The sequence below is a fragment of the Vombatus ursinus genome, unplaced genomic scaffold, assembly GCF_900497805.2.
Source record: "Vombatus ursinus unplaced genomic scaffold, bare-nosed wombat genome assembly UNPS02014778.1, whole genome shotgun sequence".
In the NCBI taxonomy this organism is placed as follows: Eukaryota; Metazoa; Chordata; class Mammalia; order Diprotodontia; family Vombatidae; genus Vombatus; species Vombatus ursinus.
In genome coordinates, this window is record NW_020954556.1 from 5,260,960 (window position 1) to 5,286,199 (window position 25,240).

The 25,240-nt window shown below is 40.3% G+C and overlaps 1 protein-coding gene across 4 annotated transcripts; it reads right to left on the bottom strand.

Annotated features, from left to right (window-relative positions):
- Window positions 1-685: 685 nt before the first annotated feature.
- On the bottom strand, window positions 686-25,193 carry SMIM19 (small integral membrane protein 19). Of its 4 annotated transcripts, XM_027865353.1 has the most exons (6): window positions 24,874-25,175; window positions 24,479-24,617; window positions 16,624-16,761; window positions 14,940-15,064; window positions 4,765-4,987; window positions 686-835 (listed from the first exon to the last, which is right to left on the bottom strand). In XM_027865353.1, exons 1-6 carry the CDS (start codon window positions 24,917-24,919, stop codon window positions 808-810), a joined length of 699 nt encoding a protein of 232 aa, XP_027721154.1. In that variant the 5' UTR covers window positions 24,920-25,175; the 3' UTR covers window positions 686-807. The 4 variants fall into 4 exon arrangements, with proteins under 4 accessions (XP_027721154.1, XP_027721157.1, XP_027721156.1 ...); XM_027865356.1 differs by lacking the exon at window positions 24,479-24,617 and having other exon boundaries at window positions 24,874-25,176; XM_027865355.1 differs by lacking the exon at window positions 24,874-25,175 and having other exon boundaries at window positions 24,479-24,794.
- Between the last annotated feature and the right edge of the window lie 47 nt (window positions 25,194-25,240).

The window sequence follows — 25,240 nt, forward strand, 5'->3', positions numbered from 1 at the left end:
TTTTTTAGTGAGGCAATTGGGGTTAAGTGACTTGCCCAGGGTCACACAGCTAATAAGTGTCAAGTATCTGAAGCTGGATTTGAACTCAGGTCCTCTTGACTCCAGGGCTGGTGCTCTATCCACTGCGCCACCTAGCTGCCCCTGGACTATATCATTTTGATGAGCAAGTCATGACCAATTGCAATGGTGCCCCAAAGGAAAGAAAGGCTTTGGAGATGAAGTGACTTCTCATCACTTCCAACTTCAAGCTAGATTCATTGCCAAACAGCTTGAAAAAAAAAAACCTCATGTTCTGGTCAAGGCTGATGGCCAGCAGAACTGTAAGTTGCCACATTGTTAAAATACTACTTAATTGGCCAGCAAACTCATAGTGAATATGGTTGTGATTTAAGTAGTAGGGTATTATTCCTTTTTTTTCCCTTTAGTCAAATAGTTGTCTTTTCAGGAAGAAAGTTTTGTTTGTTATTAAATTGGAATGAACAATTGAGTTGACGATATGGATTCTGTTTATACATGGCAGCTGGTACAGTGGGAGCAGTTATTAAGCACTTAATAATGTTTATTGATTGATATACCTTTGCATGGTGGGGGAGAGAGGGAATAATTTTGCAAATGTTGACTAGAAAAACCATGTGGGAGAACTGTGAAGATGCCAAATAGATAAATACTCTTAAGCAAAGTTAGATGGTATTAAATAACTTCATTTTAAATAATTTCCTTCCCAACTCCTGGAAATTCTTTAAGTCATTTATAACTGAAGATAAATGAGAATCTTTCCTTGGAATTGGCCTCTTTGAAACCAAGTCTTCAGTCCTCTGAGGAAAATATCACAGGCCTAGGAGATGAAAAGAAGATACTGACTTCAATGATTAAAAACCTCAAGCAAGAAAGACAGCAATTGCTTTCCCAAAAAAGATATACTGATGAAACTCTCAACAGCCCAAAAAGGGGTCAGAAAGTCTTTTTGGAATTATGGAATTAGAGAAGGCAAGTTTTGCCTGCCTTCCCTGTATCTGAACTGTTTGACCAATGCGTGGCTGTGACCAGTGTTTTTCAGTCATCATATTTGATTTGCAAATGATACTAGGAACTCAGAAGATAGCAGCATATTGGAAAGGTCTTTTTAGAAAAAAGTAAACTTTGGAAGGCAGTGCTTGTGTGACTATAATAGTAGTTGGTTTCTGAATGGGAATAATAATAAAACTATCATGTGGAAGAAATAAATAAAAGTAATAATAATTCACCTTTCTCCAGCCCTTTATAAAGCACCAACAACATCATGAAGCAGATCCCCATTCTACAGACAAGGAATCCAAACTTTAGAGATGTTAACTGACTTGCTCATGGTTATACAGCTATTAATAACATGAGCTGGTACCCTCTCCCAGTTCTCCCATCCACAGCTCATTTCCATGGTATAATTCAAGATTATGCAGACATGAATTGTTTTGTGGATTATTCATTGTGAATCTTTAGCCCCCCAAACTTTCTCCCCCTTGCTACTCCATACACTTCTAATTCAGCTTTTCATGTACCCAGAGAAAGCAACTAATTTTTAAAAATTTAATAGCAGTTTTTTCAAATTATATGTAAAGATAGTTGTCATCATTCATTTTTGTAAGATTTTGCATTCCAAATTTTTCTTCCTTCCTCTCTTCTCTTTCCCCAGCAAGTAATCTGATATAGGTTAAACATGTCCAATCCTGTTAAACATACTTCCACATTAATCATGTTGTGAAAGAAGAATCAGAACAACAGGGAAAAACCACAAGAAAGAAAAAGCAAGAAAAAAAGTGAAAATAGGAGAAAGCAAATAATTATACTTAGGGTCCCAAAAGTCTTAGTGAAGTTTTAACAGACAAATTTTTAGGAAAAAGAAAATAATCATTTAATGAATATTCATTATTTGGGAAATTAGCTGCTATTTGAAACTATACATCTCACTGTTTATTCCCTTAAACATGGATAATTTAATGAGGTTTGGGTGTATTAAACTGACAGTATCAAAGAATAATAATTACATGACCATTTGTTTTTTGGAATTACTTCCCACACATTAATAGCACACTGTATACCAGACCCTTAACTGGTGCCAAAAACCCTGATAATTTGTGATCCTGCACTTGAAACAACTGAAAGTCACAGTCCTGTGTCTCCTTGGGATGCTAAAATGATATAGAAACAGATATGGTAGAATAGGCATAGATAATGATGAGACTAGAGAATGTAAACTTGCAAACAGGGATTGTTTTATTCTGTGTGATTGTACCCTCAGCACCTAGCATGGAGCCTGGTACCTGGTAAGCTCTTTCAATAAATGTTTGTTGATTGACTGATTATTGTTCTCTCTCTCTCTCTCTCTCTCTTCTCTATAAAAGGTAATAAAAGAGAGTCATCTCCCCAATTTTCCTACCGCCCCCCAGAATTTTCCTGCTTGGGCACCCTGGATCATCCAAAATGTAATGCCTCTATAGGAAATTCCAGTGATGGTATTGCTTATTTGACCAATTGGCATATCAGCATATATTAAAGAAATTGTTAGTAAAACACATTGATATTCATTGTTATAAAGGATGGCTCTTTGGAAGAGGTGGGATGTGAGAAGAAGTACATTGAGGAAACAGGTGATTAAAAAAAGATATCAATAAAATTTAAAAAAAAAGAAAAACATTCAACAACTTAAGAGTAATTCTCTGTCCATCCATCCATTACCATTTTTTTTTCAAATGCCTATTTATGGCTAGCTTTTAAAAAATCACTGTTTGCTCCCTAGTCAGTGGTCCCTACTTAATCTCTCAGCATTGCCCCCTCACAAAAACAAAAGTTGAAAACTGAATGAGTTATTATAATGTTTCACTTCCCCTCACTTGATGATCAAAATGTTCTTTATCTCACCATAGAAATAAGGCAACAAGGGACTACATGTGTTTTAAATATGTCAATGGATATAGTATCTCCTCAATGAAGGTATTTCCTTTGCTGGCACAGATTATAAAAGAGCCCTATCTTTGTTTCCTGTGTAATTTTCATATTCTCTTTAGTAATCAATTTGATTAAAGGAACACTTTTACATTTTTAACTAAAAAATGAAATGGCATTTTGAACCATAAACCCCAAATAAAATCCCATGAAAATCATGAGCATAGAGAACCACAGAATCTCCAGGTTGAAAGATACTTCAGGCATCATTTCACAAGGAAACAGAAATCAGTCTGACACTCCATTGGCTGACATTCCACTGAAGCCCATTGCTTTGAATGTATTCTTATTGTTTTATTTTACATTTGGGCAGCTGTCTCAAGAGAATTGGGGCAGGTAGACAGTGAAGTGGACAAAGTGCCGGGGCTGGAATCATGAGGATCTGAGTTCAAATGCAACCTCAGACACTTGACTACCTGGGTGACCTCGGGCAAGTCAATTAACCCTGTACCTCATTTCTTCATCTGTAAAAGGAGCTGGCACAGGAAAAGGCAAACCATTCCAGTATCCTTGCCGAGAAAACCCCAAATGGGGTCTGGAAGAATTGGACATGACTGAAAAACAACAGCAATAACAACAACTCAAGGGAATTATAAAAAGTTCTCTAAGGTCATAGGCATTTACAATTTTTGAATCTTGGACTTTGTTTTGTTTGTTTCTGATTGACCAAAGTCCTCATACATGAAAATCTGAGGGATGGAGCCATTAGTCCATGGCTTGAGATAAGTGTTACCCTAGAGCAAAGATTCTTAGCCTAGGATCTGTGGACTTTTTTTTAATGACTATTCCAATATAATTGGTTTCCTCTGTAATCCTATGTATTTAGGAACCTAAAAACATTATTCTGAGAAGGGGTTCATAGGCTTCACAAGACTGCCATGTCTCATGCATGACACAAAAAAGTTAAGAACCCCTGTCTTAGAACTTAAAAAAAAAAATATATATATGTATATATGTATGTATGTATGTATGTATGTATGTATGTATGTATGTATGTATGTATCAGCAGTTGAGGCTGGGATCAGTCCTACCTGTGAAAGAAGCAAAATGTCTGTGCCATCCTGGAACACAGTCCAACCCCTCATCTTCTCCTCATAGAATCCTTACTTTCCTTCAAAACCGTCAAAAAACCCCCCAGCTGTTTAAAGAATTGGTGCATACCATCTACCTTGTTGCCAAATGCTGAGATGGACCACCACCACCACCACCACCACCACCTGAGTCTGACCTAGTCATCAGTCTTTTCAGTTTTGTACATATGTAACCTAGAATGTGCACTGTTTTTATTTTGGATAAAAATAAAATTTTCACAATTTTGTTGTTGTTCAGTTGTTTCAGTAATGTCCCCATTTGGGGTTTTTCTGGTAAAGATACTGAAGTGGTTTGCCATTTCCTTCTCCAGTTCATTTTATAGATGAGGAACTGAGGGAAACAGGGTTAAGTGACTTGCCCAGGGTCACCCAGCTAGCAAGGGTCTGAGGCCAGACTTGAATTCAAGATGAGTCTTTTCCTGACTCCAGGTTTGATGCTCTATCTACTGCTTCCACCTAGCTGCCCAGCAGTTTTCATAATTACATATAATCAAATTTAGTAAAGGGTACACTGTGGAGCATATATAAATAACTACCAAGTCCCTTCCATAACTCTGCCATAAAATTTAATTCACTATTTTGAGTGACTTTTACTCAAACCCTCCTTTGATACCAATTTTTGGTTTAGTGATTATTCTGACTATATCAGGTTCTGGATGGAAGAACACACATAAGCTTTGGTAGATCTGCTTACCTGGAAAGGCTTTGAGTATAGATTATATGTCTATCATCAGATGATCTTCTGAGCCAAGTTTGGAGAGTCTCATCACTAAAAAGCTGACAACCGGCTGATGAATTTTGGAGGCCACAGCCTCCAGATTTTGAAAACTCTCTACTAAATGGTAGAGAAATTGCAAATGTTTTAGCGAAAAAAATCATAGGTCTCTTGGGAGGATTTAAGAGGATCCATGTTGGCACTGGAAGAAGAAAGGATGAAGGAACAAGATGACTTGTTTGCTGTTCTGAGCTCAAATTTATGTTATAGAAATTTGTGGGGCTCACTAGGATAGCACTGAATGGATTCTCTCATCCCTGCTTGTAATATTTTGTTCAGGGCTGGCTTCAGATATAGAGAATGGTACATGGTGAGTTTCTAGGAAGGCTTTCCTGATCCAAACTGCATCATGCCTTCTTGGACATAGTGCCTATAATCCAAACATCAGTGTTAGGGCATCAGAGTTGCAAGGTGTTTCCTTATGAAATAATGCAAATATTCCCGGGAAGAACACTCAGCTATCATCAATCCTTAAGAATTGGCTTGTTAGATTGCTTTTCTTCTCTGACCAGTGGCTATTGAGGAATTATTGTTTTAGTAGAAAGGAAAGAGTGATAATTTTAGGCATTGCACTGTTTGGCAAGGGTAGGCCTGGGTGGGGTTATTGCAGAGGAGAATTTTTGGGCATCCAACAATGTGAGAACAATGGGTACTGGAGAAATGGGGAGGGTTGTCATAGAAGATGAGAGAAAACCCCAAAGAATTTGCAATTTTAGTTACAGATTTCTTTGGTTTTTGATTTGCAAAAATTAGGAAGGTGGGGATCAATCAATCAATCAATCAGTATTTATTAAATGCCTAGTATGTTCCAGGTACCAGTTAGGTGATGGGGACACAGACAAAAATTAAGCAATCCTTGTCTTCAAGGAGCTTACCTTCTACTGGAAAGACAACAATGTGTACAAAATATATAGAAGAGAAATACAAGGCAATTTTGAGAAGGCATTAGCTGCCAGATCAGAGCCTGATGGAGGTATTCCATTGTCTGAGTTTTGATGGAAACTAAAGATTCTGTGAAAGAAGTGAGAAGGGATTGGATTGTGTTTCAGGATGGCACAGACATTTTGTCTCTTTCATAACTAGGACTGATCCCAGCTTCATTAGGGTGCAAGGTAGAGGCCGAAGAAAGTGTATTTTATTTGTGCCCATTGTTTGATCGGTGCTCCAAACCAAATCCAGAGTGGGGAGGGCCACATATATTCCTCCTCCCCAGTTTTTGGCTCCCATAACATGTAATTAAATAAATTACTATGTTTAAGTAAACAGCTTGTATTTCAACTTAGTCTCAAGAAAGAAAAAAAATCAGTTAATTTCAACCAACATTTATTAAGTGCCTATTATGTGCAAAGTTTTGTGTTAGGCATAGAAGTACAATCTTTTCCCTTAAAAAGCTTATGATCTCTAGGTCAGAACAAGGGTTCAGTGAAAACCAAGGAGAGATGGCTAGGTGGTACAATGGATACAGCACTGGACATGAAATCAGGAAAACCTTGAGTTCAAACCTGGCCTCAGGTATTTACTAGCTGTGCGACCTAAGGAAGTTACAGTTTTAACTGCAACTTCATCCTTGGTTGGTTTCTGAGTTGCCAAAATTAGGAAGATGGAAATCAATCAACAAACATTCATTAAGTGTTCTATGTTCTATGCAATTCACTTAATAGCTGTCTGCCTCAGTTTTTCTATAAGTAAAATTATAAACCCAAATAAGTACAATATAAGGCAACAGGCAAAACATAGGAAATAGAGAGAACAGAACCAATGCTGGAAGAAAATTTGAGATTTATTTCATTGATTCAAAATTTTTAAGTATTTTACAATTTGGTCCTCATTTACCTTTCCAGCTTTATTATACATTATTCCCTTCACAAGCCTAGCCTAGCCAAGTTGGTCTTATTGTTCCTCATGCCTAACACTTCATCTTGGGTCTCCTTGCCTCTCACTGGCTATCTGCCATGCCTGGGATGCACTCCCTTATTGCCTCTGCCTGTCGGAATCCCTTCTTTCCTTCAAGAACCAGCTCAGGGACCACCTTTTACATGAAGCCCTTCCTGAACACCCACCACCACCACACACACACACAAACAGGAACGTGCACACACTCACAAAATACTGGGTATTTATTTTGTATGTGCCTATATATGTACATATTGTTGCACCTAATAAAACTGTAAGCTCCTTGAAGACAAAGGCCTTTTTTGCTGTGTATACCCAGTACCTAGAATAGTGCCTAACATGTATTAGGTACTTAATAACTGGTTGACAGACAAATTTAATGTGTGTGTGTGTGTGTATGTGTGTGTGTGTGTGTGTGTGTGGATCAGGGAAGGCTTTATCAAAGACAAGTCACCTGAATTGACTGGGCCTTGAAGGAAGATAAGGATTTTAACAGGCAGAAATGAAGAGGGAGTGAATTCCAAAGATGATGGACAGTCTGTATTAAAGGGCAAAGGTGGCTGACAGCCAGATGCGATCTAGAATGGCTAGGAAATTCACTTTGGCTGAAACCCAGAGTGAGTGAAGGGGAATAGTATGCAATAAGATTGTAGAATCCAGTTGGAGACAGACTGTAGAGGGCCTTAAATACCAATCTAAGGAATCTGGGTTTTATTCTTTAAGGCTCCCCCCACCAAAGGGAGCTCTTGAAGGTTTGTTGTTGTTGTTTTTTTAGGGAGGCAATTGGGGTTAAGTGACTTGCCCAAGGTCACACAACTAGTACGTGACAAGTGTTTGGTCTGAGGCTGGATTTGAACTCAGGTCTTCCTGACTTCAGGGCCGGTGCTCTATCCACTGCACCACCTAGCTGCCCTGAGCTTTTGAAGGTTTTTGAGCAAGTAAGTGAACTGGTCAGACTTGTACATCAGGAAGAATATTTTGACATCTGTGTGAAGGAGAGTTAGAGAGGGGGAAACTAGAATTATGAAGGTCAGGAAGTGATTTCAATAGTCTGGGTGATAGGGGGTGAGAATCTGAACTAATGTGGTGACTGTGAGAGGAAAGGAATGGTTGTGAGAGACAATGAGTTGTAAACAACAGGGCTCAGACACTGAGTGTATGTGGAGTTGGCTATATAGATTTCGCAGTCATTTGTTTAATGGTGGTAACTGAAAACATGGGTGCTGAGATCACAAAGGGAAAGAGTGTAAAGGAGGGGGTCAAGGTTAAACCTTAGGGGGAGGGGGAGAAGATGGAGAGAGCAGAGAATCAGCAAAGAAGGCCAAAAAAGGACAATCAGATAGGAGAACCAAAGGAAATAATGTCATGGAAAGACTGAAAATAAAGAATATCAAGGAAATGGGGGTTATATTGTATTGTACTGGTTAACAGTATCAAATGGCACAGATTTAGTAACTATGAGGTCATTAGTAACCCTGGAGGGAGTTGTTTTAGTAGAATGGTGGGGCCGTAAGTCAGACTGCAAGAGGTTGGAGAGTTTGAGGAGTGAATCAGTAGTGAATCAGTAGACATAATAATTGCAAACTACTGTTACTAGTAGTTTAACAGCTAACAGAAGATCATAGCTTGAGGAAATGGCAAATCAATGGAAGGTTTCTGTGGGGTTTTTTTAGGACAGCGAAATCTAAGCAGGGTTTTGGGATATGAGAGGAAAACACTGAATACAGAGGTGGGAATGTGTGGTACAACTGATACCCAAAGGAGATGGGGAGATAATGGACATACATAAGTAGAGGAGTGTCAAGTATCAGCCTGGCTAAGGACAGCCACCCATTTGGCTGTTTGCCACATAAGACACTGTGTCCCCTGCCTCTGTGCCTTGGCACAAGCTACCCTCCCTTCCTGGCATGCTGTCCTTCCTCACATGTCTCTTGGAGTCTCCAGCTCTATTCAAGCTGAGACTTTCTGATCTGCCATTATCAGCACTCTCTTCTTTACTAAAATGATTTTGAACTTATTGGCTGGGTACGTAAGCCTCCAGAAGGATAGAACATAATTTCCTTGAGGACAGAGACTTTCATTTTTGTCTTTGTATCTCTGGCACCAAGCACAGGGCTTTCCACCCAGTGGGTATGGAACTGCTTGAGTAATTGAGCTGAATCTTCTAAGATTGTATCAAGGGAGGATAGGATGGGTGAGGACAGAGAGGTTCTGTGTATGAAGAGAAGGTGAGCAAATTAAGACCTTCAGTCCTCAGTTGAGTAGAAGTCATCTGCTGAAAGGGTGCTGGTGAAGTCAAGGGCTTGAGGGGGACGTTTGGAACAACCACTGTAAGTAGTATGATAAGAGTCAGATTGATAAAAGGATTGCAAAACAAGTGGTGAAGGCCTAGTTAAGCCATGAACTGGATAGCTGGAATTTGTAGAGGACCCAGTAAGCAAATATTCGTGACTTCTTCCAGACATTTTGAATTGGCTTGGGAACAAGAACATAAAATGTAGCTGGTGGAGGTGAACCCTGTCTCTCAGCTCAACTCTACAAACTTTTCCCTTAGTTGCCAAGGTTTGCTGGTTACCAAATAATCTACTGTTTTATTGTGACAATCCTCTTTCAGCGAAGGGAAATGAAGCAATTAAGTCCCCTTATGTGGTTTGCCTAAGATTGATTGCTCTGCATCTCAGTGGCAAACTGTGGACTGAACCTTTGGTGCTCTATTCTTGGGACTAGAGGGCACGTCTCACAAGAACAAAGTCTTGTGAAAGAAGACTGGTCCCCTTGCACTCCTTTTTCTACTTTCTTCTAACTAGATGTATTTGTTTATAAATTTTTAGCTGATCTTTAATTCCTAGACTGAACTGGCACTGAAACTAACTTATGTGGCCCGAATGAACTGCTTCATGTGGTGAGACGTAATTTAACTTTTAAAAAAAGGAAATTAGGTTTTCTTGATTTTATCTGTTTTTAATCTTCAAAATTGTATTATGAATCAATTCTTACATTTGTAGAAGTGTTGATAAATAACAATACTTGCTTTGTCTTTGAAAACTAAGAATAGTTATGACTCAGATATCGAATCTTGGCTAAATAAATGGGCAGTTAAACTTCTACAGTTTTACTACCTTCTAATTAACTATCCTCTATTTAAATAATTGCATTGATATTAAATAAAACATGAAAAATATGCATATTCCATAAATATTCTCCTGAACATCATAATATAGTGAAGCACATAATATACAAGATTTTTCCAAGAAGCTGATAGCTGAAAAGCATAAACAATACACAATGGTTGTAATGGGGCCAGCACCCAAACACAGAGGCCCAGGCAGGCACAGTTCACCCCAGTGACTCATCAGGGTACCCACCCACTCTCCTTCTGGCTGTCCCCTTCCCCCCACCAACTAGAGGGTTAGAGTAAAAAAAGTGGGGGGGGGGAGGGATAAACCACAGCAATATAATCAAAGGAAAAGGGAAAAAAGCAACCACAAAAAGACTTTTAAAATTAGGAAAAGGTAAAATCATGCAATAAAAAAGACAATCATTTGCAGAGGCTGTTGGGTCAAACTAACAAAGAAATCCTAGAAATGAGGGTGCATAACGCTCAACTAATAATATGACGTACACAGAATCCAAGAAATTCTGCCAGCAACTCTCCTCCATTTTTAAACTCTAAAAAATATCTGAAATGAGATTGAGGTCATAGTTGTAGACCTGGAAAGGCCCCCGGGGGTTCACCTGATCCAATCCTCTCATTCATATTTTAGAAAGCAGAGGCCTGGAGAGGTTCACTTATTTACCCAGGGACATGCAGGCACTGAGTGGCAGAAGTGGGGTGTGGTCTTGGGTCAGTTACTTCCAAATCCAGCTCTCTTTCTACTACCCCACATATAGGGTCCCTTTCACATTAGCTGTGGTTAATGGCCAGGAATCTGAAGATACGTTTTCATCTTTGACTGACCAGTTCTTCCCTAAGACCGAAAAATGAACTACGTGCTACAACTATCCTCTTTTTAACAAAAGTGGTATCTCCTCAAATGTATTCCTCCTGCCAAGCTACCCTGTACCCAAAGTTGATGTACCATTTCCATTTATGCAATAATGAAATAATCTATACAGGCAAAAATCATTTAAAAAGTGACATGATTTTATACATAAATTCAAAGAAATTTAGGCTCTTCAGCTTTTGCAAAAAAGAATTCTGAACTGACTTTGCTACCAAACTGTCAGCAAAATATAATTTGTGCTGTCAGTGTGCTAAGCATTCATTCATTCCAGGGAGAGTTGTACACTGTCAGTCTGGTTTTGTGGCTGCTGATAATCATATTTCCTTGCTGTTAAAAAAATAAAATGAAAAAAAGATAGAAGCAGTTTAATGACATTTATTATTAAAATAATAAAAGCAACTGGTCATTTGAGTTAACATTATTAAAATATTATTCAACTAATGAGTCTCTCTATAAGGAATTAGTAATAGTTTTGAATTAAATTAGCATGCAATTCTACTTCTTAAGTGAAAGCTAATCTACTTTATATTTCTCTCATTTCCAGACATATATCTTCAAATACATAGTAGCTTGTTCTGTACATATCAGGCTTATTTAGGATATTAATATACAGTATAATAATAACTCATTTAGAGGGTATTTGGGACCACAAAGGGACTTTAATACATTATTTAATTTGATCCTCAGAACAGTACTATGGGGTAGATTGGTAGTGTACTACTTTATTCCCATTTTATAGATGAGAAAATTGAGACTTAACTTAAATGCCCAACATCACATTTTTAGCAAGAAACAACATATATATGAGCAAAGTTCTTTTAATTAAAACTTAATAGTATAAGTAAAAATTATTTCTCTTACCAAATGTATTCATATGATAAATTTTCTTCTTCCTACAATACTTCTACTTTGGGGTAAGTAAATAATAACTTTTTGTCAATTCTTTGGGGAATTTGCCAACACTTTAAATGACAAGTATGATGACACATTAACTTATATTTTGTCTATGGCATAAAAAAATGTCATTGAGGACATGTATGGCCAGAAAAAGGAGGCAGATTAGTCACAAGGGAAGACTAACAGATGGACAATTTCAGTGCTTCACTGATATCCGAGGAGGATGAAAAGAGTCAGCAGCTTGCTGAACATAGTGGATAGGGGACTAGACTTGGAGTCAAGAAGTCAAGCCAACAAGTCTTAACTAAGTACATCCTCCATGCCAGGCACCATGCTAAGTGCTGGGGCTAGAAAGGCAAAAACAAGCCTAGCCCTCAAGGAGCTTACAGTCCAACAAGGGAGACAACATGCAAACAACTTTATTCAAACAAGACACAGACAGTGGAAGTGGAAGGTAATCTCAGAGGGAAGGCACTAATATCAAGGAGGAGTGGAAATGCTTTCTTGCAAAAGCTGGGATTTTAGCTGAGATTTAATGGAAGCCAGGGAAGGCCAGAGGTGCTCCTGGCTCTGCTTCTGACTTTCCAGACTTTGTCATCTCAACCTGGAAATCCCCATTCACTCTGCCAGTCCCTTTCTCCTACCGGTGAGTTTCTCCTGGGGCCTCCGTTTTGGGGAGGGGCCTAGGCTGGCTAACCTTCCCTTTAAGGCTCTGGTTCTCTTTCCAGATTTTGATACCTTGCCTCATCCCCCTCATCTTCCTTTCCTTTACTCTCTGCTTTTCAGATCCTTTTTGCCTATAGTCTTCCCTCTTAGAATGTAAGCTCCGTGAGGGCAGGGAATGTCTTCCTTTTTGGCTGTATTTGTATTCTCAAAGTTTAGCACAGTGCATGGCACACAATAAATATTTATTAAATCTCCATGTTACCTTGGAGATGAGGAGAGTAAGGATTCCAGGCCTAGGGGGCAGCCAGTGAAAAGGCATGGAATAGGGAGATGGAATGTTTTGTTTGATTGTGCTAAAGCTGTATCATGTTCTGGTCCACCCCAGCACCCCACTTCCCCTCCTAATCAGTTATTATGTAAATTTTATGGGTAGCCAGTAAAAGGAGCAATAGCAGGAAGTAAGATTACAAAGGGGAACCTGGATATAATGTACAAACTGTCCCTAAGCTCAAAGGAGCATAATTTACAAATTCTATCATATATTAACCAAAATTCACATCCTAGTAATATATGCCCAATCAGGAGAAACCATCTAGGCAATGATGTCAAGATTTTGGTTCTATGATTCGTAAATTACAGATAAACTCCAGACCTCCCCACCTCTAGACCAGCAGAACATCAAAAAAGCGTTGATAACTTTGGGATAATGACTTTGAAGTTTTATTGATAACTTTGAGATGATCTGGATCCCCAAGATGGCATAGACAGGAGTTGGTGTTTCCTCAAAAAACCCTATAAAAATGAGACCTCAAACTCCTGCCCCCTGAGCCCTCTTCCATCTCCTAAAGGCCCTTGCTACCAAGTACTCCCAACTCCAATCCTCTATTACATAAATAACTCATCGCCTCTCCATCCCTTTTCTTCACGCTGCTGGCCCTCCTTCACCACCCCATTAACTTCCCCTTCCCTTCCCTCCCTCCTCCTCCCCCGTCCCCACGTCATGTGCCTCTATATCCCCACTTTTCATTGCTTCTCTTCGTATTTCCTTTGCTGTTAGTTCTTACACCCATTTTAGTTATTAAAGTATGATTGTTACCCTGTTTTGCCACTGCCAAGTATGGTCTTTCCTGACAAGTATCCAAAGAACCCTGCCCCTATTTCATAATTTCATAAGTTAATTATCAATGCAGTGATGGACAACAAGAAGGCCAGGGCCACTGGGTTACAGAATAAATGGAGAAATAAGGTGTAAAAATGACTGGAAAGATAGGAGGAGGCCAGGTTATAAAGGGCTTTGAATGCCAAACAGAAGATTTTATATTAGATCCTAGAGACAATAGGGAGCCACTGTAGTTTATTAAATGGGTGAAGGGGGAAGAGATGGTGACATAGTCAGACATGGGCTTTAAGATCACTTTGATAGCTGGGTTAAGCATGTACTGGATCATATATCCAGTACTGGGTGTAACAGAGAAGAGACTTGAGGTAAAGAGATCAACCAGAAGGCTACTGAATGTGAGTGCTTGTATTAGGGTGGTAGGGGTATCAAAGAAGAGAAGGAGCCAACGAGAGATGCTACAAACAGAGAATCAACAGCACTTCGAAAGAGACTGGATATGGAGAATGAGAGAGAAGGGTCAAGGAGGACACCTAGATTGTGACTGGGTGACGAGGAAGATGGTAGTGCCTTTGACAGGAACAAGGAAGTTAGAAAGAGGAGGGTGGGGGGGGCATAATTAGCTCAGTTTTGGGCAGGTTGAGTTTAAGAACAACTTAAGAGCCTGCCTCAAACACTTATTAGCTCTATGATCTTGGGTAAGTCAATTAACCCATCTGTGCCTTAGTTTCCTCATCTATAAAATGAGATGGTTGGATTCAATGCCTTCTACAATCCTTTCCAGCTCTAAATCCATAAACTGGAGAAAGGCCAATAGTGCATAGTGTAGATCTTCTATGGAGGAATTACAGAAAGATACAGGAACAAGAAGAGCAAACAATGAGAACTCATGAAAAGTTTGCAATCTATCAGTGGCAGAAGTAATACTAATAACAGTAATATTGATAACAATAGCTAACATTTCTATAGTTCTCACTATGTACCAGGCACTGTGCTAAGGGCTTTACAAATATTATCCTATTTGAGATTCACAACAGCCCTGGTGGGTGGGTGCTATTATTATCCCCATTTTACTGAGAAGGAAAGTAAGACTGATAGAAGTGAAGTGATTTGCCCAGGATCACATAGCTAGTAAGTATCTGAGGCCAGATTTGAACTCAGGTCTTCCTGATTCCAGGCCTGGAACTCTAATGCACCACTTCACTGCTTGTAACACCAGTTAGATCATGGATCCATTAAAGTATCAGTATCTGTAATGCCAACCTTATTAAAAACAAAATTATACAGATATATCTTTAGTTAATTTGGAACTTCTACCCCAAATCAGAGGAAGTGAACATGTAACGTAGCACTTAAACATTAGAAATTCATATTTTCCTCTAACCGAGTTTTTGAGAGTTATTATGTTCAATATTTAAATATGTGAACTGTCCAAGTCCCAATGCTAATGGATACAATCCAAACAGAAAACATACTCATGTAACTCTAGAGCTCTGAAACAGAACCCACATACTTACAAATAGAATACATTTCTAGTTGTTGCCTTAAACGGATTTTGCTCATTGTGTCATAGAAGTTGGGCTCCGTCAAAGTTTCTGACATAGGAGGTACACTGAATATTCTCATGATTTTCCTTTTATTCCTAAAACACACATTGAAAAGTAATTAGAAATGTGAAAGACAACAAAGAACGTCTTTTCATATAATGTTATTCTTTTTATTTATTTATTTTTTTTTGGTGAGGCAGTTGGCGTTAAGTGACTTGCCCAGGGTCACACAGCTAGTTAAGTGTCAAGTGTTTGGTTTGAGGCCGCATTTGAACTCAGGTCCTCCTGACTTCAGGGCCAGTACTCTATCCACTGCGCTACCTAGCTGCCTCTAATATGTTATTCTCCTGTCCCTAATATTCAAAAGAATTAATTTTGTATTTAAACATGATTTCATTATAATCTGTTCGTTCCACCAAGTGACTAGGTCACGTCATCTGTGAAAGGGAAGAAGACCAGTGTGCTACTTTGGCCCCTTCTCTGGCTCAGGTATATCTACAAAGGGTAGACTTTATAAATCCACGTAAGAATTTCCATTCTATAATTCAAGCAACATCTGTCCCTGGTCTCTCATCCTTATAACAGCTCATATCTGTACAGAACTACAAGGCTTATAAAGGCCTTTCTCCACAGTTATAGAAGGTAGGTAGTCTAAGTATTATTATCTCCATTTTGCCAATGAGGAAACATGGGCTCAGAGAGGGAAGTGGCTTGCCCAGGATCACATTAATAAATGGCCAAGATTTCATAACTTTGTGGAGGTGGCATTTGATCTGGGGTGTGAAGGATGGGTAGTATTTCAGCAGCTGAAGGTGAGGAAGCATAAGGCATTCTGGGAGTAGGGAACAAAGGGAACATTGTGAACGAAAGTGGATCTGGAAAAAGGTAATTTATGGGGGAGGGAGAGTACTCCAGTTTAGGAGGACAGCAGTAGCAGGAAGTCCCCAGTATCAAGATATCTTGAATTCAAGTCATGAGAGATTAGGCTAAAAAGAGAAGCAGAAGAAATTAAACCAAGTGATAGAATACAGACTCTTATTGGTGAATGTCTCATGTGGCCCACTATAAATATCCAGGACAATGCCAACCATGCTTTACTTTATTCCCAAACATGTTACCTGCTTAAGGGCTTAATCTCATCAGCTCCAGAACTCCTGCCCTCCGGTCCTCCGGATCTGACTGGTTCCACTCACCATTCCTCTAACTTTCCAAACAAAATTACCCTCCCTGGCCACCACACCCCTATATTGAATATAAGTTCCTTGAGGGTAAGAAATGCCTTTGCTTTTATATTTTATTCCTAGTATTCCTAGTAAGTGCCCAATAAATATCTTAATTTATTCATTCACAATATTTAAACCATCAAGAAGATTACATTCCAATGAGAAGAAACAACCCATATGGGGGTGTAGTGGCCAGGGAACAGTGTTTTAGTATGGGAAGTCAGAGAGATGGTGAGGGGAATGACAGGGCAGTTAAGTCACATACTCTTTGCAGAAGCAACAGTGATATTGGTTTGATTATCAATCAATGGTATTACGGATTACTTTTCCACATCAAGAGGTGAAAAGTCCCATAATCCACATACTTTTAACTATTTGAGTTATTATGACATCCAATTTTCACATCTAATCTCATGTTTTTATAAACTTACCTTCTGGCATACATGAAAAGGCCAAAGCTAACAAGAATCACTATCAGGTACACATTGGTGGCCTCATTCCAGGCTTCATGAACAGTGTAATCAATAGAGCCATCATCTCCCATCACTCCATAACCTCCAGCCATGTTACTATAATAGAAAAAATAAATTATATTTTCTTATGGTTATGTTGCTAGGACTGGCCACTTAACTAAATCCTACAATTTAATTTTTATTATCCGCAACTTTCCAAGACTTGTCCTAGGGGTGATGGTTCTGGCTTCTTTGAGCAGCAGTAAAGGAAGCTGGTTGGGATGGTCAGTGCACACTTTCCAAATCTTAATCTGACCAACAATGAAGATAAAGGCAGCAGGGCACTTTAAAAGAGCAGACCAAAAGGGTTCTGGCTATGATGCCAATGCTGCAAAAATGATACCAGCCTTGAAAATATTTGGTAGTCCTAATACTGCCAGTGAGAATTTTCTAGGTACTGAGGGGGTTAGAACTCTCTCCTCCACATGCTTCATTATATGGATAGAAAAGTTGTTTTGCTATTTATCTGATCTGCTATTTATGTCCTCTACTAAAGTTCTGTGCTGATGATCATCATGGCACGGAGGTCACTCTGGAGTCTCAAAGGCCACCAAGTTTTTCCAAATTGGAAAGACTTGAACTGGAGCACAGGCCCAAAGAAGGATCATATGTTTGTTGCCAGGGGACCAGGTTGGCTTCAGAGCGAAGAATTTTTAGTCACAGGAACTTACTAAGACTTAAGAGAGCTTGTGATGTGCTTCAGGAGCAGTACTCGCAATGATGAAATCATTGTATCCTTGAAGCTAGTTACATTACTTCCATACTCAAAACCCTTCAAGGGCTCACTAGTGTCTACAGGATAGAAGTTACTTAATATGGCATTTGAGTTCCTCTACAATCTAGCTCCAGGATATTTTTCAAGCCTTATGTCATTATATGGCACTGCCCAAGTTCTACATTAGAGCCAAACTAGACTATGGGGAATTTTCTGATCTTATCCTACCCTTTTACACCTTTATGCATTCACACAGGACATCTGCCATGCCTAGAAGGCACTTTCTCGTCATCTCCACCTATAAATATCCTTCTCTTCTTTTAAGATTCAGTGTAGGTGCCTTGTTCATTCGTGAAACTTTTCCTCAGCAAGCTTTATGTGACCAGAAAAGTGACATGGGCTCGAGGGTCTCCGACACCGCCTTCATGACCCCAGACAAGTTGCTGAGTCACCTGAGGCCTCATCTGTAAAATGAAGGACTTGGACTAGATGACTTCTCAGGCCCCCCCAACTTTGATGCTATCATCTTTTTGATACTAAGATGGCCTCAGGGATCCCTTCCAGGTTTATATCTATCATCCTGTAATCTCCCCTTTCTTATACTTCTCAACTCATTATCTAAACCCCTCTTCTGCCCTAACATTTTGCCTTTTATCATACTTGTTATCCCCCCCCTAAGTTATCTGGTTAGTGTCTACTGATTTTCATCTTTACACCTATAACAATTAGGACAGGGTACTTATACAAGGTAGGTCTTAAATAAATCCCTAAATAAATGTTGAACTCAAGTTTGTCTTCTACTCAAAGGAAATATCTTTTCCACTTGATGTTTTCCACTAAAATTACAATCAATAGCTCTTATCCAAAGCAAATGAAACATTAAGGCAATAGTTTTATTTTTATTAAGTAGTTACTTAAATCCTTCCATGAAGACTGTTGTTGAATAGTTTAAAATAGAAAATTTTCCATAAAATGTTATAATATCTAATGGAAGTCCATCTAGTTATTATGAACATCAACAGAAAAAAGGCTAAAATTGAACAGGTGATGACTGTTACTATAGATGAGTCATTCATTTTCTGATACTGAAAATATCTAGAATGTCTAAGATGTCCTTTTTGCAATTTTCTCTGTACTGCCTATAGCAATGGAAGTACTGCACTGATTATTATTCCCCTAAATGAATATTGTTAACCCTTCTTCTAAGTTTTCAAAACGGTCCATTAGGGTAATTCATCAACATGGTTTTAGAGTTAAAGAGTATTTACTAAGTGCTAGGTAGGTTGCCTTTCCTGAAGCTTGCACCTTGTGTGAATGATGTTTCTCAAAACCTATTCTTAGCTACAGAACATTTAATAATAATTGATGTTTATCCAACACTCTAGGGTTTGTAAAGCTTTTCTCATACATTCTCCTTTCATCTTCACAGCCTATGAGAGAAGTACCATAACTATTATTTCTCTTTTACAGATGACAAAACTAAGGCTCAGATAGAGTCACATGACTACTAAGTACTAGAGATAGGAGGCAGGAGGAACCTTGGCTTCTCTAGGCTCCAAAATTCTTCAAGCCTAGCCCTTATATCACTAAATCACATTGCCTCTCATTTAAAACCCTAGCTGATGTTTTTGGATGTCCTGAACTAGCTTAAATTCAGTAGGTACTATGTAAGGTTAAGTTTAACTTGGTTAAAATTAGGGTGTTGGGTATGTGAGCACTTACTTTAAAATCAATTTGTATTTTGATATGTATGAAGATATGTCCTCTGGAAATTAGGCAGAAGGAAATAGAGCACCAGGCCTATAGTCAGGAAGACAAGTTCAAATCTGGCCTCAGACACTTACTTACTTGTGTGACCCTGGGCAAGTCACTTAACTTTCATTTATCTCAGTTTCCTCATCAATAAAATGAGGGTAATAATAGCACCTACCTCCCAGGGTCATTGTGAGGATCAAATGAGATAATAATGGTAAAGTGCTTAGCACAATGCCTGGCACATAGTAAGTGCTATGTAAATGCAAATTAATATTATTATTATTATTATTATTATTATTATTAAGTAGAAATATATAGATGTTAGAGATGCTATACCCACATACTATGTTATATATAATTGTGTTGAACTACTTCTTCTTCAAAAGTCTGGCTGTAGATTTTCTTCTGAATAGAAGCAAAACAGGTTTCTTCTTTTAAAAAAAATGTTTTAAGTGGGAAGGAAGCAGCGGTGTCTCAGTTGTTCAGGATTTGGCTGATACATTGTTATGGTCCTGTTTAATTTCCTATTCATTCAATTTAACTTGCTATACACAAGGTACAGCTTATATTCTCATACTATTCACACTGATAGTAAATGCAAGATAGTCTGAGGAAGAAAGCACTAAAACTAGGGGACTGAGGAAAGACTTCACTTAGGAGATGGCACCTAAGCTGAGCCTTGGAGAAAGAAGATTCTGAGAGGAGAGACATATGTGAGTGCATTCCAGGCATGGGTGTTGACAGCCTGCGCTGAAGCATGAAGGCAGGAAAAGGCATGTCCAGTTCAAAGAACTGTGCTCTGGTTGGGTTAGAATAGAAATTATGAGAAACAAGGCTGGAAAAATAGGTTAGGGTGGACCGAGACCGTAAAGAACCCTCAGTGCTAGGCTGACGAGCTTCTACTTTAGGAGCCACTAACAGGTTTTTGAACAAAGGAGTGAAATGATCAGACCTCTGCCTTAGGAAGATGAGTTTGACAGTTCTGTGAAGGATAGACTGGAAAGGACAGATCAGAGGCACTGAGACCAATTAGGAGGCTATATAATTTTGTACAGGCAAGAGGTGATGGAGAACTGAACCAAGGTGGAGATTTTATGACTAAAAAGATAGAGACAGCTGTGGAAACATGGAGGCAGAATCAATAAGACTTGGTAACTAATTAGATACTGGAGGTGAAAGAGTCAATGAGGAATATAGCTCAAACAATAGAAACAGAAATCCTGAAGGGATGGGATAACGAGTCACATTTTTAACATCAGGTTTTTTTTTTTTTTGAGATGTACATGAGATATCCACATGGAGACATCTAATAAGCATTTTGAGATGAGGAACTAGAATTCAGGAGAGAGCTTAGGACTAGGCCTAGAGATCTGGGAGTCATCTACCTAGAAAAGATAACTGAATTTAAAAGTACTTAAGACAACCAAGGCAAAGGATGTAGAGAGAAGAGCCTAGGACAAAGCCTCTGAGGACAGCCATGTTGGGTGAAGGAGTTGCATGACACTCTTGAAAAGAAGTCCAAAAAGTAGTCAGATAGACTGCAGAAGAACATTGTTACAGAAGCCAAGGGGGAAGAGGATATGTAAGAAGGGGTAGCAGGAAGTATCAAAAGCTACAGAGAGGTCAAGAAAGATGAAAATTGAGAAAAGGCCCTATTACAATAGCCTGCTGGTACGTCTGCCTGCCTCAAGTCTCTCCCCACTCGACTCCATCCTCCACCCAAGTGTCAAATAGAACTTCCTAAAGCACACGTCTGACCATGTCAGCCCTGTATTCAACTGACTCCAGTGGTCATTACCTTCAGGACTAAATATAAAATGCTCTATTTGGCTTTAAAAACCCTTCAAAACCTGACCCCTTTCCACTTTTCTGTCTTCTTAAACCTTACTCTCCTCTACATATTTTTTTAATCCAGTAACACTGGCCTCTTTGCTATTTGTCAAACAAGACATGCCATCTCCCAATTTTCAGTGCCTTCTCACTGGCTGACTCCAGGACTGGAATTCCTTCCCTTCTCATCTCCACTTCATGGCTTCTTTCAAGTCCCAGCTAAAATCCTACCTTTTACAAGAAGCCTTTCCCAATCCCTCTTAACGCTACTACTTTCCTTATACGATTTTCTCCAATTGATCTTGTCTTGTTTGTATATCGACATTTGCATGTCACCTCCATCCCTCCCCTCACTTCTCCCTCCCCATAAGACTGTGAGCTCCTTGAAAGCAGGGAAGGCCTTTTGCCTTCCTTTGTATTCTCAGTGCTTAGTGCAGTTCCTGGCACATAGTAAGTGCTGAAATGTCAACCGAGTGATTTAAAAAACGAATCCTGTATTGGTAGGACATGATCTGAATCAACTCTCTAGTACATTTATGATGAAAGATTTGCACTGATTTTTAGGCTACAGAGACTCAAATTTGTTTGAGTTGCTGGATGCAGTACTACCACTGTAGAACTGACCTCGGGCAAGTCACAACCTCACAACCTGGTCCTGTTTCCTTATCTGTAAAATTAAGAGATTGGACTGGATCATTTCAAAGGTCTCTTCCAGTTCTAAATTCTATCAACTCATAGTGCTTTTTAAAGCACCTTTCTCACACCATTCCTGTGACACAATAGTACAAGTATTTTGAACTCTATTTGAGAAATGAGGAGACAGGATCAGAAAAGTTATTCATTCCCAGTCAAAGAACTGGAAAGTGGCAGAGCCAGACTTAAGTCAAGTCTTCTGATTCCCAGTCCAGCATTTTTTCTACTCTGTTAACCTTGCCCTCAAACACATTCTTGTATAGTCCCCTATTGTGATCAATTATATGCATTATTAATGAGATGACTAACTGCCAGGAGTATGGGTCTGTGACCATGGTACAGAATAATACTAAGTGATCTACATGGAGATGGACCCTGACCTCAACCAGCTGAGCCAGCTGTATACACAAGCAACTGTTGTGTGGTCAAAGTATGCCACCATAGCCTTCAACTCGAGTTATGGAGCGAAATGTCCAAGGGCATTTGTTCCTATGGCACTCACCTAGCCAGTTAATGTTTCAATGAGATTCCTGATAGACTAGTCATGATTAGAATGTCATTTGGGACTCTCTACAGTGCCAAATGACCTTTGTCACAAACTGTTTTTTGTGAAGGACTGCAGTTATTTCAAAAAGGAGACGAGATGCAGAGATGATAGGCAGATCTGACAAACTCCAGGAAAAAAATCTGATCAGATCAAGATAAAATGGCATAATACAAAGTAGTCAAAACAACTGTGGTCAGGAATTTCCGAGTTTGGACAAGTACATAAGTTGACTTGGGAATCAAACGGCTCTGCCATCAAGTCTTGACCCTGGTACCTTGATTACAGGTCCAAGAAACATATGAAGTTTTCAAGCAGAGGTTTCATATTTGTTGATATACAGAATTTTAAGCTTATGAGAAGGCACTGGAAAGAACTAACGTGCAGTTAACCTTGATTCTTATGTACTAAGGAAATTTTTCAATGAGCTTGTTTCTTGTTGTCTCAGGATCCCAAACATAGGCCTAAAGGATTGTAATGTCAACTACAAATTTGTAAGACCTCTGAATTCTTGCAAAAAGTCAAGAAAAAAGGCTGGGCTGGAAGGTATATTTTAGCAGGGAAAGGTAAAGAAAATATCTAAATTAAGGTGTCTCTCAATGCAGAAACAGGCAGTGAATTCCCATCAGCAGCAGTACCTGGGCTCTTGAAAATAAATGACTGAAATCAATTTGGAGTTACGTGTCTTGTTACTTTAAAAAAATTCCTCTAAAATCAAATAGCTCAGGAAATCTTTTATTAGGATATTAGAACTTTTTTTTTTTGGTTGGGCATCGGGGGTTAAGTGACTTGCCCAGGGTCACACAGCTTGTAAGTGCTATGTGTCTGAGGTCGGATTCAAACTCAGGTCCTCCTGAATCCAGGGCCAGTGCTCTATCCATTGGACCACCTAGCTGCCCCAGGATATTAGAACTGAAAGGGACCTTGGAGTTCTTCTAGTCCAACTCTCATTCAGAAAATTAAGGAAAGTAAAGCTGTAACTCTCCAGTTTTCACTGGAAATGTTAGTGGTTAATCATTTTTTCCCAGTATTTTCTCTAAAATTCATATGGAATGATCACTGAAGGAGAATAGTATAGTATATAAGAGAGCTAGCTTTGAAGACTGGAAACAACTGTACTCTAGCTTTACCACTGACACTAACTGGGCAAGACTTGCCCAAGTAACTCTACCTCTCGGTATTCTAGGTAACCATCTAAAAGTATAAACGGCAAAGAAGGTGCCACTAAAAAAAGGGAATTTCCTTACATGGGAATACCCTGTAACACTGAAATCACTATTGCTATTCCTGTCACCAGAGAAATCTGGGAAACACTGCTTCCTGTGATTCCTGGAGAATTTCAGGAATAAGGTAAACAGGGAAAACTGCCCTTATCACCCAACAAGTTCAGTGGGAAGTGAGGAGACAAAGAGAAGGGTTATGGGAAACCATTAAAAGAAGGGAAATGAAGGCAAGGAAAGAGTCTGGGAGAAAGGGACAAAGGAGGAGGATCAGAGGAAGGGAAAGGATCATGGAGATGTACAAGCAACCTTAGAGGTCATCCAACCTCTTCTTTTACAGAAGAAAAATTAGGAAAACCAAAGATGGGAAATTACTTGAGTAAGGAGGGAAAGAAATGGGGGCTGGAGGGGTGGGAAGGATTACTCAACTAGTAAATATCCCAAGCTGAATATGAACTCAGGTCTTCCTGACTCCTGGTCTATTCTATCCACTGGACCCTGTAAAGCTATCCATAGTGCCAACTTATTTTAAGAGGTGAGGAATCTGGGCCCAAAGTCACACTTAAGGGGGACAGGAAGTCTGGTTTTGAACTCCGATTCCCCCTCCCCTTCCCTTTTTCCCCTATAAGAGACTGGTGACAAGAGAGGGAAGAAAAGGAAGAGAATGGAGTGGGGGAGGGGAGAGAGAAGAAAAAAGAGAGAAGGGAGCAGAAGTACTGGGACAAAGGGACTGGAACAGAGGGCAGGAGACCGAGTGGGTATGGGGGAGGGAGGAAGGGAAAGAGGAGAGACGCAGAAGAAGGAATGGGGGAAAGGGGAGGGAGCGGGGGCAGAGGAGCGAGGGGATAGGGGAGGGAGCAAGGATAAAGGGGAGGGTGAGGCAGGCAGCGCGAGGAGGCGGGGCGAGCCGGCGTAGGGGGCGGGGCCTGCGACCGGTGACGCGGCCTCAGCGCGAGGGGGAAGGAGGGGAAAGGAGGACGGGGAGGGGGGCGAGGGAGGGGAACGACTCCAACTCACGCTCGGGAGGCGGCCCCGGGGCCGGCGTCTCGGCCCGCTCTCGGCCTCTCTCCCCCTAGCTTGGGACCCGGCGCACAGGAATTGCTTAGACCCAGCAGCCCCGGCCGATCCCTGCCGTCGTCATTTCCTGCCGGCCTGTCTGTTTCCGGAGAGGAGGAGAAGCCTGATATAGATTGATATCACCTATACCTGCTTATAGCCTATATGTTAGTTTTTTTTCCTTGTTTTTTGTTTTTGTTTTTTCCTTGTCCTCCCAATTTTTGACCGGGACAGAAGCTGCGGCCTTGGCGCCGCCTCCGGGCGCGTGAGTGGACCCGGGTTCCCCTCCCCCTTCGGACGCGTCACTGCCCCGCCCCCTCTGAAGACCCCCCCCCCCCTTTCCCCCCCCCCCCTCCCCGAGCTGAGGGGGTCCTCGTGAATGGTCTCGCAGAAAGTGCGCATGTCCACCAGAGACCACTTATCTCCCCCCCCCTTTTCCCTTACCCCGAGCCGCGGGCTCAAGGGGAGGGGAGGTGGGGACCCCTTTCTCGAGACCGGGCGGAGCCCTTCGGCCCGCCTTAGGGGGTGTCCCCCTTCGCGGGTAGGTGGAGCTGCGATCCCGCCCTCTGTCCGGCACTTTCTTCCTTCCTTCTTGCTCCGCCCCTTTTCCCCCACACTCGAGGGTCCTGCCAGCGCGTTTTCCCCCTCACGCGCTGTTTCGCCGGAGAGCGGGAAGGGTGGGGTAGGGGGGGCGATTTCCAGCCCCGCCCCCGCTCAGAAGGA